This window comes from Martes martes (genome assembly GCF_963455335.1).
Source record: "Martes martes genome assembly, chromosome: 1".
Classification (NCBI taxonomy): domain Eukaryota; kingdom Metazoa; phylum Chordata; class Mammalia; order Carnivora; family Mustelidae; genus Martes; species Martes martes.
Window position 1 is genome coordinate 147,088,642 of NC_137888.1, and position 16,515 is coordinate 147,105,156.

At 40.0% G+C, this 16,515-nt stretch overlaps 1 protein-coding gene across 1 annotated transcript in view; it reads left to right on the forward strand.

Annotated features, from left to right (window-relative positions):
* The window catches only part of ULK4 (unc-51 like kinase 4), a 610,308-nt gene that overhangs the window by 124,132 nt on the left and 469,661 nt on the right, over positions 1-16,515 (forward strand). Inside the window, exon 21 of the mRNA XM_080819657.1 lies at positions 16,187-16,369. Within this exon, the coding sequence (XP_080675783.1) occupies positions 16,187-16,369 (183 nt within the window). The remainder of the gene's footprint in view (positions 1-16,186; positions 16,370-16,515) is intronic.

Here is a 16,515-nt window from a genome sequence, read left to right on the forward strand (position 1 = left end):
GAGGGAGAAGCAGGCTTCCCACGGAGCAGGGAGCCCGATGCAGGGCTCGATCTCAGGACCCTGGGATCATGACCTGAGCTGAAGGCAGATGCTTAAAGCCTGAGCCACCTAGGTGCCTCTCGGTGGATCCATTTCCACCATTGTTTGAGCACTTCATTATTTTCTGACATCATCTGATGTTCTGGGTTATTTTTTACTTTCTCTCTCCCAGCTCTGGAATCAGTTATTTTTTGGGTGGAAACTTTGGTATTTAGAAGCCAAGATCTGGGTGCTCTTTGTGTTTATTGCTATGGGGTGTCATTGTTTCTACGTCTTCTTAATATTCAGAGTTAGAAAAAATATATCCATCCATCCATCCATATCTTTTTTTTTTTTTAAAGATTTTATTTATTTATTTGACAGAGAGAAAGATCACAAGCAGGCTGAGAGGCAGGCAGAGAGAGAGAGAGAAGGAAACAGGCTTCCCGCCGAGCAGAGAGCCCGACGTGGGACTCGATCCCAGGACCCCGAGATCATGACCCGAGCTGAAGGCAGAGGCTTTAACCCACTGAGCCACCCAGGCGCCCCCATCCATATCTATTTATAATTGCTTTTATATATATCATTGTACATATTCGGAACAAAACTCGTGCATTCATGTTAATACTTCCAATTTTAATCTAATACCTTAAGATTTTTTCTAGCCTTCCCCCTCTCCGTGTTTGTAAATCCCTTCTCAGATGGAGACAAACATGGCTCCTGTTATTCTCAATATCTGTACTGATTTGTTCAGTGAATTTACTTCTATCAGACTACATCTACTCAGACCACCTCCGCTGTGTCATCCTCTGTCTTCCTTTCCATTGCCACCCAGTTTCCTTGACCACTTGTGCTCGATTCCCCCTCCACCTCACTGTCCCCTTTTCTCAAGCACTGACATGTTGACCTTGGGAGGGGAAAGTGAGAGGAGATGGATTAAGGAAAACAAAGGGTCTAGTGTTCTTTTTCATACTTTCCCTTAACTCCTCTCACCTCACTGTTCACATTCAGTTACTTAACCTTCCTGGGAACCTTGTTCCCTCTCAGGTTGCTGTGTTGCTACTGCCATGGTCCAGGCCCCACCATCTCTCCTGTGGACCACTCAAGTGGCCTCCTCACTGGTCTTCCTATGGCCAGTATGCCCCACTAACATCATTCTTCACACAGAGAGCACTTCATAAAATCATGTATCTTATAGCCTTTTACTATTTTTCTTAAAGGATTGGTACAACTTTATGCAAAATACAAGGTAGAAGTTAAGAATTGATGAGGCGGGGATGCCTGGGTGGCTCAGTGGGTTAAAGCCTCTGCCTTCAACTCAGGTCATGATCCCAGAGTCCTGGGATCGAGCCCCGCATGGGACTCCTTGCTCAGTGGGGTGCCTGCTTCTCTCTCTGCCTCTGCCTGCCTCTCTGCTTGCTTGTGCTTTCTCTCTTTCTGACAAATAAATAAATAAAATCTTTAAAAAAAAAAAAAAAAGAATTGATGAGGCTTTCACTTTTAGGACTAGTTCATTAATACATAAATATTTAAAGCAGTTAACACATTGTGCTTAATAAAGTAGTTGTTAGCTTATTATAATTATAATGTAATTATATTGATTATAAACTCCTATAAAGCCAGGACTGTATTTTTTTCATCTCTCTGTTTGAAGCCAGGTTTTTGATTACAAGTGAAGATTTTTCCTGCAAAAATTGAGAGGGAGGGATCCTTCTGTCCCACATGATGAATTGAGGGGGGCATCATGAATAGATGTTTATAACAGTTAACATCCCTTTTTACTGGGGAAACAAAAATAGCTCACAAAGGTCTTGCTAGTAATAAAGTGGGGTGATCACTTTTATTATATAAAATATAAATATATTACATATATTTTGTTATATAAAAGTATGAGATCATTGTTGGAGGATCCTAAAATAAAGTTATTCTAATGTAATCTTAAGCAAATTGTTTCTGCCTTGTAAACAGGTTTACATGAGGATCTATTAAAGATTGAGGTGACAAAAACTGAAAATAGGCATTCTGAACACACTTCACATAAATTCCTAGCAGGGAATGACATTTCCTTCCTCCCCAGCATACCTTACAGAGCTGAACTTTTTCTTTCCTTTTCCTTTTTTTTTTTTTTTTTTAAAGATTTTATTTATTTGTCAGAGAGAGCACAAGCAGACAGAGTGGCAGGCAGAGGCAGAGAGAGAAGCCGGCTCCCGCCGAGCAAGGAGCCTGATGCGGGACTCAATCCCAGGACCCTGGGATCATGACCTGAACCGAAGGCCGCGGCTAACCAACTGAGCCACCCAGATGTCCCTGAACTTTTTCTTTTCTTTTTCCAAATTCTTCTTTCAGGAATGTGTGCTGGAGGTTAACGTACCCATTTGGAGTTAAAGATGAGAATTCTTATCACTGCCTTCAAAATCTCAGATGGTTTGGCCCCTGTCTCCCCTTTTTGTCACACCTCCTAAAGCTCGTCTCACTCTCTGTGCTTCAACCACACTTTGTTCTGACGTTTTCTAGAATTTGCAAATACTTTTTTGACTCAGGACTTTCCCCTTTGCTGTTTCCTGTGCCTGGTTGCTCTTTTCACATGGCTGAGTCTTCATGTTTCATGTATCAGCTCCTCTGGTAGGACATCCCCTGGACCCTCAAATCTCTTTGTAGTTTTCCTCATAGCAGTGACCACAGCTCGACTGACCTCAAGTATGGAAGCCAGATTTTCTGTCTCAGTGTCAGTTCCAGGAAGATAGGAGCCCTTTTCCCCTTGTTCCCTTCCTGAGCACACAAGGTGGGTGCTTGGCAGGTCTCCAGTAACCAGATGAATGGCTGGGCTCTGGCTGGGGAAAGTGGTGTTCAGTGCTGGGGACTGACTTGCTCCTCGTTTTGTTGGTAACAGTTTGCATCTGCTGTGCCTGCCACGGATTTCCTGGTCATCTCCTGGTCTCATACATTCCCTTGTACCAGTGTGGTCCCGGGCCCAGCAGTGTCAACATCACCTGGGAACTTGTTAGAAATCCAGATTTTTGACTCTTGACCCAGACCTGCTAAATAGGAAATCTCCAGGGGCAGAAGCTCCATAATTTGCATGTTAACAAGCCTCCAGCTGATTCTACAACTTGCTGAAGTGGGAGAACCTAGTCCTTGAAGCTCTCGGAAGACAAGGGCCTGGCCTGGTGTGGAGTGAAGGATGGTGAATTTCTCCTTCCCACTCAGGAATGGCTCCATGGCTTAGGGATTGGTTGTTGGGTGGAGTGGACCTGACTTAGGAAATACATTGGATGGATTAAAGATTACTAAAGTTATTAGGATTATAAGAAATATCTATGAACCGTAGTGGGGACCAGAGAAACCTGTAGAGTTAGATTGAGAAAGATGACCCCGATGAGGACGATAACTGGGGTAAACATCATTATTGATGGGTTGAGATGAAGGGGATAAAAAGTGAAGAATTTTGCAGCATAGTGTTTCTCACTGGGGTTGGCCAGGAGCTTTTCAAGCAGCATTGACTACTTACTCCACTTCACACACCCCCTTCCCTTATTCTGTTTTATCTTAAGATCTCTCAGGAGTCAGATGATAGTGTGTGCAGTTTAGAAAAGCTCCCAAGGTGATTTTGATAGGACATGAAAAAAAACATTCAAAAGACAAAACAGAAATGGTTTTTAAAGTTTTTATTCCATGGTGAGTCCATGTTTCTCATAGATGTGTCCTCCACTTTTTTTTAAAATTTAAATTTATTTTTTTTCAGTGTTCCAAAATTCATTGTTTATGCACCACACCCAGTGCCCCATGCAATACGTGCCCTCCTTAATACCCACTTCCACTTTTGACTTAGTCTATTTCTTAGGAGTTGCCTTTATTATATAGACTATCAGGAATTCTGTGGGTAACACAGTGTTCTTTTTGAATAAATCTTGAAGTGAATTTTAGATGGCAGGTGTTTTCCCCAGTTTTAAAATGTAGTCACAAGCTCTATTTTAATAAATAAATATTTCAAAACCAGTTCACTGAGCTCAAACTTGAGATTTGATTTTTTTGATTCAGAAAATACAAGCACTAGTGTGCTCTTGAGCCTCCATGAAGCTCTCAACTGTGTTTGATATCCAGAAGTGGCAGGTTAAAAGTTTTTTTTTCTGCAGGAGCTTTTTAAAATGGAAAGTCTGTTAGGCTTCTGAGCTGCATTCTGAAGATGAGAACTTCTAGTCCCCTCGTATTGGTTTGAACACATTTAGAAGTAGTCTGGACAAATCTTTTATCACGAAGTGTCCCCATTATGAACATTATGATCAGGTAGGGATTTTATATTGGTAGAAAGTTTTGCTGTGAGAGCTGCTCCCCAAATTTTCAAAATGCCAATGACAGTGTTTTGTGTCTTGAGGTAACTGTTGGGTTAATCCTTAATTTGCTCAAAACGTTCTGAGTGTAGCATGACTTTTAGGGACTCTGTTGAAAAAAAAAATTTTTTTTTCTAAATTCTTGGATTAAAATACTTAAATAATTGTTTTGATTTCATACAGAGCAGTTTTCTTAGATCCATTATAAATGAGTTTTAAAAAACGTTCACATTCTACAATCAGAGCTAGCTTCGTTTTTAGTGAACTCATTTTTCATACTCCTATTTTCAGATATTAGTAGCTACTTTCCTGCTGAAACATATACAATTTGGGCTTTAGACTTGAAGAACCCTACTCTCATAGTTTCCAAACCATCTTGTCTAAGTTACCCATCTGTAACTCGCATGGAAGGAAGGGGAAAGCCTGAAATATGATTTGAAAGGTGTCCAAAATAGAGTGATTTTTTCCCCCCCATAATTTCATTTTGCTATGGCTATCTGTAAATGAATACAGATCCCTGGTGTATGTTTGAAATAGTCAATGATTATTGTTACATTTTCTAGCTTACTTACCATTTCTTTTTTGTGGTGAAGACATTTACAATTTATTCTTTTAACAACTTTCAAATACATTATATTATTATTATATATATATTTTATTATTAACTATAATTACCATGCTGTACATTAGATACCCAGAACTTGTTTGTTTATTTAACATAACACTGGAAGTTTGTACTCTTTGCCCAACATTTCCCTGTTTTCCCACTCCCAAGTCCCTGGAAACCACTTTCCAGTCTCTGTTTCTATGAGCTCGGCCTTTTCAGATTCCACATGTAAGTACTTTGATGTCATACAGTATCCATCTTTCTTTCTCTGTCTTATTTCACTTAGCACAATGCCTGAAAGGTTGACCCATGTTGTTGTGCATGGCAGAATTTCCTTTTCTTATGTGGCTGAATAATAATCCGTTGTGTATATGTATTACATCTTCCTTATCCATTCATCCATGGACAGACACTTAAGTTGTTTTCGTATCTTGGTTATTGTCAATAATGCTGCAGTGAGCATGGGTATACAGATATCTCTTTGAGATCCCGTATTCATTTTTCAGTGATTATTGAGACAAGATTATGCATCTCATATGGTAATCAGTTCCATGAGGAGAGGGACACTTTTTGTTCCGGCAGAACAGTATATATAGTTAGTGCTTTGCCAATGCTCAGGTTTCAGTGCATTTGTTTAGTCAGTAATTTCAGCTATGGTAGTAAATATATACATTATTTATAATGTTAACTTGCCTGGGGTGCCTCCATGGCTCAGTCAGTTAAGAGTCTGATCTTGATATTGGCTCTGGTCATGATCTCGGGGTCATGGGATTGAGCCCCATGCTGGGTTCTGCTCTCAGCACAGAGTCTGCTTGAGATTCTCTCTCTCCCTCCCCATTAGCGGTTGCTCTCTCTCAAATAAATGAAATCTTAAAGAAATAATGTAAACTTTCCTTAAATATTTATTTCCATCTAATTAAAAAATGTCTAATATAGTCATGGCATCAAAATGTAATTTAAAAATTACTATAAAATAATGTGCATTTATTTGAAAACTTTGAACAGGGCATATGTGAAAGGGTGAAGACTTCCTTGTCTTTTTTCTAACTCACCTCAGTCCCACCCCTGGGAGACAGAGCTTAGAGACGGTCCCTCCAGATTTTCATTGTTATTAGTTGTATTATCTTTTCCTTTCTGGTTATAATGTCACATTAGTATTTTCTTAAGGATTGGAACTAAGGTTTAGCATTGAGTAAATAAATATATTTACTTTAAACTGTTCATTTTGGTGGAAGTTTGATTTTATACTGATTAACACTTGTTTCCCTTATTTTATCAATAGGAATAACTTTTAAAGGAAGTTCATTTTTGGCGATAGAAAAAATATTTAATTTTTTTCCTGAGATTTTGTTTTAATTTAAAAATTATTTTCCTTTTTTCTTTCTTTCTTAGATTTTATTTATTTGTCAGGGAGATAGAGAGCATGTGTGTGTGTGCACAAGCTGGTGGAACAGCAGAGGGAGAAGCAAGCCCTGGTTGAGCAAGGAGCCCAATGTGTGACTTGATCCCAGGACCCTGGGATTATGACCGGAGCCAAAGGCAGAGTTTAATGGACTGAGCCACCCAGGCATCCCATTTCCTGAGATTTTAAAGAAGAAGAAAATATTTTTTGAAATCTTTATCTTTTCCCTTCCTCTTTCCTTACAATTTGTCTTTAATTAATTCATTAATTTAAAGAGAGAGAGAGCACACACATGCGCATTAGGGAGGTGGGGGGAGGGGGAGAGAATCTTAAGGAGATTTATGCTGAGCCCGGAGGTCAACTCGGGGACTTCATCTTAGGACCCTGAGATGGTGCTCTGAGCCAAAATCAAGAGTCTGACACTTAACTGACTGGGCCACCTAGGGGTTCCTAATAATTCGTCTTATATTTGATCTTTTCATTATGGATCAAGGTTATAGATCTATTTAAAATATAAATCAGGAAGAAGGAGGTTATAGGACATTCATTATAATGAATGTTTTTGTAAAACTGTTTCTGACTTTCTTTGTAGTCTCCCATATATGATCGGAATATGACCATCCCTTGTTTTTTTGTTTTTTAAATTTTGCTTAAAAACTTTTGAGGTCTTCCCATTACTTCTGACATAAAATTCAAAAGTCCTAGTTTGGGGGCTCCATGGTGGCTCAGTGGGTTAAGCCTCTGCCTTCAGCTCAGGTCATGATCTCAGGGTCCTGAGATCGAGCCCTGCATCGGGCTCTCTGCTCAGTGGGGAGCCTGCTTCCCCTTCTCTATGCCTGCCTCTCTGCCTACTTGTGATCTCTCTGTCAAATAAATAAAATCTTTAAAAAAAAAAAAAAGTCCTAGTTTGGTAGACTAACTCTGGCTCCAGTGTACTTCCCTATTCTCTGCTTTTCCTCCTACACCTGCAGGGTGTTCTCATTGAATCAATTTCCCCTTCTTAAACCATGCTCTTCATCTCCATGTCACCTTGTGAACACTTGCTCTCTTCTCTTTGGCTAGAATTTTTTAAATTTAATTAAAAAAACAACAACCCAGTATATATACAATGAACCTATGGTGTTGTATTAGCTCCAGTTCAAGAGAATGATTCAGCAATTCTATACATTACTCAGGGCTCATCAAGAGTAATGCCCTTCACTTATTTCACCCATCACTCCCTGCCCCCACTTCCCCTCTGGTAAGTGTCAGTTCTCTACAGTTTAGAGTTAAGAGTCTCTTTTTTTTTTCTTCCTTTTTTTCTTAAATTCCACATATGAGTGAAATCCGATGGTATTTGTCTTTCTCTGACTGACTTACTTCACTTAGAATTATACTCTAGCTCCACCATGTTGTTTCAAATGGCAAGATTTCATTCTTTTTATGGCTGAATGATATTCCATGGTATATATGTGTATATATACATACCACATCTTCTTTACGCATTCTTCAGTGAGTAGACACTTGGACTGCCTCCATAATTGGACTATTGTAAATAATACTGCAGCAAACACAAGGGTGCATGTATCCCTTTGAATTAGTGTTTTTGTATTCTTTGGGTAAATACCCAGTGGTATGGTTACTGGATCATAAAGTAGTTCTATTTTTAACTTTTTGAGGCACCTCCATCTAGTTTTCTGCAGTGACTGCACCAGTTTGCATTCTCACCAATAGTATGTGAGGGTTCCTTTTTCTCCACATCTTCACCAACACTTCGTGTTTCTTGTGTTTTTGATTTTAGCCATTCTGACGGGAGTGAGGTGATCTCTCACTGTGGTTTTGATTTGCATTTCCCTGATGATGAGTGACATTTAGCAACTTTTCATGTGTCTGTTGGCCATCTGTATGTCTTCTTTAGAAAAATGTCTGTTCATGTCTTCTGCCAATTTAATTTTTTTTGGTTGTTTTTTGGGTGTTGAGTTGTATAAGTTTTTATATATTTTGTTTTGTTTTTTAAAAGATTTTATTTATTTATTAGAGAGATCACAATCAGGGAGGTAGGGTGGAGGGAGAAGTAGGCTCTCTGCTGAGCAGGGAGCCCAATGTGAAACTGATCATGGGATCATGACCTGAGCCGAAGGCAGATGCTTAACCGACTGAGCCACCCAGGTGCCCCGAGTTTTTATATATTTTGGATACCAATTCTTTTTTTTTTTTTCAAGTAGAATTTTTTAAAATTAATTTATCTATTTTAATAAACATATAATATATTTTTATCCCCAGGGGTACAGGTCTGTGACTCGCCAGGTTTACACATTTCACAGCACTCATCATAGCACATACCCTCCCCAATATCCATACCCCACCACTCTCTCCTGTCCCCCCTCCCCCCAGCAACCCTCAGTCTGTTTTTTGAGATTGAGTCTTTTATGGTTTATCTCCCTCCCGATCCCATCTTCTTTTACTTTTTCTTTTCCTACCTCCCCCCAACCCCCCCCATTGCATCTCCACTTCCTCATATCAAAGAGATCATATGATAGTTGTCTTTCTCCGATTGACTTATTTCGCTAAGCATAATACCCTCTAGTTCCATCCATGTCGTCGCAAATGGCAAGATTGCATTTCTTTTGATGGCTGCATAGTATTCCATTGTATATATACCACATCTTCTTTATCCATTCATCTGTTGATGGACATCTAGGTTCTTTCCACAGTTTGGCTATTGTGGACATTGCTGCTATAAACATTCGGGTGCACATGCCCCTTCGGAGCACCACGTTTGTATCTTTAGGATATGTACCCAGTAGTGTGATCGCTGGATCATAGGGTAGCTCTATTTTCAGTTTTTTGAGGAACCTCCACACTGTTTTCCAGAGTGGTTGCACCAGCTTGCATTCCCACCAACAGTGTAGGAGGGTTCCCCTCTCTCCGCATCCTCGCCAGCATCTGTCATTTCTTGACTTGTTAATTTTAGCCATTCTGACTGGTGTGAGGTGGTATCTCATCGTGGTTTTGATTTGTATTTCCCTGATGCCGAGTGATGTGGAGCATTTTTTCATGTGTCTGTTGGCCATCTGGATGTCTTCTTTGCAGAAATGTCTGTTCATGTCCTCTGCCCATTTCTTGATTGGATTATTTGTTCTTTGGGTGTTGAGTTTGCTAAACTCTTTATAGATTTTGGATACTAGCCCTTTATCTGATATGTCGTTTGCAAATATCTTCTCCCATTCTGTCAGTTGTCTTTTGGTTTTGTTAACTGTTTCCTTTGCTGTGCAAAAGCTTTTGATCTTGATGAAATCCCAGTAGTTCATTTTTGCCCTTGCTTCTGTTGCCTTTGGTGATGTTCCTAGGAAGAAGTTGTTGCGGTTGAGGTCAAAGAGGTTGCTGCCTGCATTCTCCTCAAGGATTTTGATAGATTCCTTTCTCCCATTGAGGTCCTTCACCCATTTTGAGTCTATTTTTGTGTGTGGTGTAAGGAAATAGTCCAATTTCATTTTTCTGCATGGGGCTGTCCAATTTTCCCAGCACCATTTGTTGAAGAGGCTGTCTTTTTTCCATTGGACATTCCTTCCTGTTTTGTCGAAGATTAGTTGACCATAGAGTTGAGGGTCTATTCCTGGGCTCTCTATTCTGTTCCATTGATCTATATGTCTGTTTTTGTGCCAGTACCATACTGTCTTGATGATGACAGCTTTGTAATAATAGAGCTTGAAGTCTGGAATTGTGATGCCACCAACTTTGGCTTTCTTTTTCAATATTCCTTTGGCTATTCGAGGTCTTTTCTGGTTCCATATAAATTTGAGGATTTCTTCTATTTCTTTGGAAAAAATGGATGGGATTTTGATAGGGATTGCATTAAATGCACAGATTGCTTTAGGTAGAATAGACATTTTCACAATATTTGTTCTTCCAATCCATGAACATGGAATGTTTTTTCCATTTCTTTTTGTCTTCCTCAATTTCTTTCATGAGTACTTTATAGTATTCTGAGTATAGATTCTTTGCCTCTTTGGTTAGATTTATTCCTAGGTATCTTATGGTTTTGGGTGCAATTGTAAATGGGACTGATTCCTCAATTTCTCTTTCTTCTGTCTTGTTGTTAGTGTAAAGAAATGCGACTGATTTCTGTGCATTGACTTTGTATCCTGACACTTTACTGAATTCCTGTACAAGTTCTAGCAGTTTTGGAGTGGAGCCTTTTGGGTTTTCCACATACAGTATCATATCATCTGCAAAGAGTGATAGTTTGACTTCTTCTTTGCCGATTTGGATGCCTTTAATTTCTTTTTGTTGTCTGATTGCTGAGGCTAGGACTTCTAGTACTATGTTGAACAGCAGTGGTGATAACGGACATCCTTGCCGTGTTCCTGACCTTAGCGGAAAAGCTTTCAGTTTTTCTCCATTGAGAATGATATTTGCAGTGGGTTTTTCATAGATGGCTTTGATGATATTGAGGTATGTGCACTCTATCCCTACACTTTGAAGAATTTTAATCAGGAAGGGATGCTGCACTTTGTCAAATGCTTTTTCAGCATCTACTGAGAGTATCATATGGTTCTTATTCTTTCTTTTATTAATGTATTGTATCACATTGATGGATTTGTGGATGTTGAACCAACCTTGCAGCCTTGGAATAAATCCCACTTGGTCGTGGTGAATAATCCTTTTAATGTATTGTTGGATCCTATTGGCCAGTATTTTGGTGAGAATTTTCGCATCTGTGTTCATCAAGGATATTGGTCTGTGATTCTCTTTTTTGATGGGATCCTTGTCTGGTTTTGGGATCAAGGTGATGCTGGCCTCATAGAATGAGTTTGGAAGTTTTCCTTCCATTTCTATTTTTTGGAACAGTTTCAGGAGAATAGGAATTAATTCTTCTTTAAATGTTTGGTAGAATTCCCCTGGGAAGCCGTCTGGTCCTGGACTTTTGCTTGTTTGGAGATTTTTGATGACTGTTTCAATCTCCTTAGTGGTTATGGATCTGTTCAGGTTATCTATTTCTTCCTGGTTCAGTTGTGGTAGTTTATACGTCTCTAGAAATGTATCCATTTCTTCCAGATTGTCAAATTTGTTGGCATAGAGTTGCTCGTAGTATGTTCTTATAATTGTTTGTATTTCTTTGGTGTTGGTTGTGATCTCTCCTCTTTCATTCATGATTTTATTTTTGTGGGTCCTTTCTCTTTTCTTTTTGATAAGTCTGGCCAGGGGCTTATCAATCTTATTAATTCTTTCAAAGAGCCAGCTCTTAGTTTTGTTGATTTGTTCTATTGTTTTTTTGGTTTCTCTTTCATTGATTTCTGCTCTGATCTTTATGATTTCTCTCCTCCTGCTGGGTTTAGGCTTTCTTTGTTGTTCTTTCTCCAGCTCCTTTAGGTGTAGGGTTAGGTTGTGTGTTTGAGACCTTTCATGTTTCTTGAGAAAGGCTTGTACCGCTATATATTTTCCTCTCAGGACTGCCTTTGTTGTGTCCCACAGATTTTGAACCGTTGTGTTTTCATTATCATTTGTTTTCATGAATTTTTTCAATTCCTCTTTAATTTCCTGGTTGACCCATTCATTTTTTAGAAGGATGCTGTTTAGTCTCCAGGTATTTGCGTTCTTTCCAAATTTCCTCTTGTGATTGAGTTCTAGCTTCAGAGCATTGTGGTCTGTAAATTTGTAGGGAATGATCCCAATCTTTTGATATCGGTTGAGACCTGATTTATGACCCAGGATGTGGTCTATTCTGGAGAATGTTTCATGTGCACTAGAGAAGAATGTATATTCTGTTGGGATGGAATGTTCTGAATATATCTGTGATGTCCATCTGGTCCAGTGTGTCATTTAAGGCCTTTATTTCCTTGTTGATCTTTTGCTTAGATGATCTGTCCTTTTCAGTGAGGGGAGTGTTAAAGTCCCCTGCTATTATTGTATTACTGTCAATGTATTTCTTTGATTTTGTTATTATTTGGTTTATATAGTTGGCTGATCCCATGTTAGGGGCATAGATATTTAAGACTGTTAGGTCTTCTTGTTGGACAGACCCTTTGAGTATGATATAGTGTCCTTCCTCATCTCTTATTATAGTCTTTGGCTTAAAATCTAATTGATCTGATATAAGGATTGCCACCCCAGCCTTCTTCTGATGTCCATTAGCATGGTACATTGTTTTCCACCCCCTCACTTTAAATCTGGAGGTGTCTTCGGGTCTAAAATGAGTTTCTTGTAGGCAGCATATTGATGGGTTTTGTTTTTTTATCCATTGTGATACCCTGTGTCTTTTGATTGGGGCATTTAGCCCATTAACATTCAGGGTAACTATTGAGAGATATGAATGTAGTGCCATTGGATTGCTTGTAAGGTGACTGTTACTGTATATTGTCTCTGTTTCTTTCTGATCTACTGCTTTTAGGGTCTCTCTTTGCTTAGAGGACCCCTTTCAATATTTCCTGTAGAGCTGGTTTGGTGTTTGCAAATTCTTTCAGCTTTTGTTTGTCCTGGAAGCTCTTTATCTCTCCTTCTATTTTCAATGATAGCCTAGCCGGATATAGTATTCTTGGCTGCATGTTTTTCTCGTTTAGTGCTCTGAATATATCATGCCAGTTCTTTCTGGCCTGCCAGGTCTCTGTGGATAGGTCCGCTGCCAATCTAATGTTTTTACCCTTGTATGTTACAGACTTCTTTTCCCGGGCTGCTTTGAGGATTTTCTCTTTGTCGCTAAGACTTGTAAATTTACTATCAGGTGACGAGGTGTGGACCTATTTTTATTGATTTTTGAGGGGTGTTCTTAGCACCTCCTGGATTTTGATGTTTGTTCCCTTTGCCATATTAGGGAAATTCTCTCCAATAATTCTCTCCAATATACCTTCTGCTCCCCTCTCTCTTTCTTCTTCTTCTGGAATCCCAATTATTCTAATGTTGTGTCATCTTATGGTGTCGCTTATCTCTCGAATTCTCTCCTCGTGGTCCAGTATTTGTTTGTCTCTCTTTTGCTCAGCTTCTTTATTCTGTCATTTGGTCTTCTATGTCACTAATTCTTTCTTCTGCCTCATTTATCCTAGCAGTAAGAGCTTCCATTTTTGATTGCACCTCATGAATAGCTTTTTTGATTTCAACTTGGTTAGATTTTAGTTCTTTTATTTCTCCAGAAAGGGCTTTTTTCTCTCTGGAGAGGGTTTCTCTGATATCTTCTATGTCTTTTTCGAGCCCGGGTAGAACCTTGAGAATCGTCATTTTGAACTCTAGATCTGTCATGTTACCAATGTCCGTATTGATTAGGTCCCCAGCCTTCAGTACTGCCTCTTGTTCTTTTTTTTGTGGTGAGTTTTTCCGCCTTGTCATTTTGTCCAGATAAGATTTGCTTTTTCCTCCTCTGGAATTCTGCTGTTCTTAGTGAATGATGTTGGTCTTGGCTGGGTTTCTTGTTGCTCTTCTGGGGGAGGGGCCTATTGTAGTGATTCTCAAGTGTCTTTGCCACAGGCGGAATTGCACCGCCCTTGCCAGGGGCCGGGCTAAGTAATCCGTTCGGGTTCTCTTTCGGGAGCTTTTGTTCCCTGAGCGCTTTCTGTAGAGTTCCGGAGAACAGGAATGAAGATGGCGGACTCCCAGTCTCTGGCCCAGAGGAGCCGAGAGCTTGGGGTCCCACTCCTCAGTGCACCCTCAGAGAAAAGCGCCCAACTGCCCCTGCTTCCCTGGCCTCCGGTTGCACCTGGAGGAAAGCAGTCAATTGCTGGAACCTGGAGAAAAGCACCCTGACGCTTCCGTCTCCATGGCCTCCGGCCACGCTCGAGCCCACCCAGCCTGCAACCGGCACAAGGTAACCCCGGGGTGAGAGCTCACTCCTCGGCTTTGTGCCAGCTTCCCCGCTCTAATACCTGTGAGCTCTGTGGCACTCAGACACCCCCGGTCCTTCTGTGACCCCGCGGCACCTGGGGTTACGCTGACCCCGCGTGGGCTTCCCCCTGGTTTAATCTCTGGAGCAATGTCCCTCCATGGAGCAGACTTTTATTTATTTATTTATTTTTAAAAAAGATTTTATTTATTTATTTATTTGACAGAACGAGATCACAAGTAGGCAGAGAGGCAGGCAGAGAGAGAGAGGAGGAAGCAGTCTCCCCGCCAAGCAGAGAGCCCGATGTGGGACTCGATCCCAGGACCCTGAGATCATGACCTGAACTGAAGGCAGAAGCTTAACCCACTGAGCCACCCAGGCACCCCGTGGAGCAGACTTTTAAAAGTCCTGATTTAGTGCTCTGTTGCTCCGCCACTTGCCGGGAGCCGGCCCCTCCCCTCGCGGTCTGTCTTCCCGTTGCTTTTTGGATTCACTTCTTCGCAGGTCCTACCTTTCAGAAAGTGATCAATTTTCTGTTTCTAGAATTGTTGCTCTTCTTCTCTTCGATTTCCTTTTGGATTTGTAGGTGTTCACAATGGTTTGATAAGCTATCTAGCTGATCTTCTGCTACCCGATGTCGTCTCAGCCTGCTACTTCTCTGCCATCTTGACTCCTCCCCTGGATACCAATTCTTAATCAGAGGTGTCTTTTGCAAATATATTTTCCCATTCTGTAGGTTGTCTTTTTGTTGACTGTTTCCTTTGCTTTGCAGAAACTTCTTATTTTGATGTGGTCCCAACAGTTTAGTTTTTTTTTTTTTTTTTAATGTGATTTGAAAACTGGTCTTTTTAGAACCACAAGATCTGGATCTTTACTACAGGCTTATTGAGTCAGAATCTGATCTTTTTTTTTTTAAGATTTATTTATTTATTTGACAGAGAGAGATATCACAAGTAGGCAGAGAGGCAGGCAGAGAGAGAGAGGGTGAGGCAGGCTCCCTGCTGAGCAGAGAGCCCGATGCGGGACTCGGTTCCAGGACCCCGAGATCATGACCTGAGCCAAAGGCAGCGGCTTAACCCACTGAGCCACCCACACGCCCCCCAACAGTTTAGTTTTGCTTTTGTTTCCCTGGCCTCAGGAGACACATTTAGAAAAAGTTGCTCTGTTTGATATTGGAGAAATTACTACCTGTGTTCTCTTCCAGGGTTTTTACAGTTTCAAGTCACACATTTTGTCCTGGCTAGAATTTTCTTCACTTATTTTTCTGCCTATCCACTCTCCATTTACCCTTCAAAAACCGGCTCAAGATCGTCTTCCTATGTTGTTGACTTGCTTTATTTTCCTTTCTAAGCATAATTTGGTGAGCTCACTTCTGTTACGATACTTGTTACATTTTATTAGTTTTTAAATTATGTTTCCTCTCTGATCTGTGAGCAAGTTAGGAAAAGCCCAGAAGTCTGATTATCTTGGTTTGAATTCTAGCTTTGTCACTTACTGGGTACATGCCTTTGGTCAAGTAACTTTAAGTATTCTATGCTTTAGTTCTATTTTTTATAAAGTAGGTTAGTACTAATACCTTTCTTATATGTTATTGGGAGAACTAAATGTGATAGTCTTCTGATATTCTGAGATACCATTTTTCACATGCTAAACAATAAATGTTAAATATTTATTTTTATGGCTGTTTTTTCCACCTTTACCAGTGTCTGCAAAAAGAAGGCCCTTGATATTTTTTATTTCTTAAAGAGAAGTTTTTCTTTACAGACTTATAAATTAGTTTGTCATTTCAGTTAACCCTTTATAATTTGTATGTTTATCATAAGAGGCTTTGTTGTCTTAAAACAACATTAGTTTTTACTGGGAGCTGGATTATTGTTTTGTTTTTAAATATGCGGACGTTTTCCAACTTTCTTATGCCAAAACAAGTAATGAAGGGGCAAGGTAAGCACCCTCTACTCCTTTACACAGAAACTGGTGTTATCTTTCTGAGTCACAGTATCTTTCTGGAGTTGTCTGACGGATCTATTCTCCTGTCTCTGCAGGCCTTGTGTAGAATCACCCGTCATTCTCCTACTGCCTTCCAGAATGTTATTGAGAAGGTGGGACTGAACTCAGTGATAAACTCCCTGGCCTCAGCCATCTGCAAAGTTCAGCAGTACATGTTGACCTTATTTACTGCAATGTTGTCTTGCGGGATTCATCTTCAGAGGCTAATCCAAGAAAAGGTTTGACTTCGATTTCACCTATTACTGTATTTTAAAAATTGTTGTTGAACCATTGCAGTTGCAGGAGAAAACAAGTAATATCATCTCTGTAGAATTTATTTTTCTTCTCAGGGACCTTTTTGAATTTTGCCAAACCCCTGTACCAC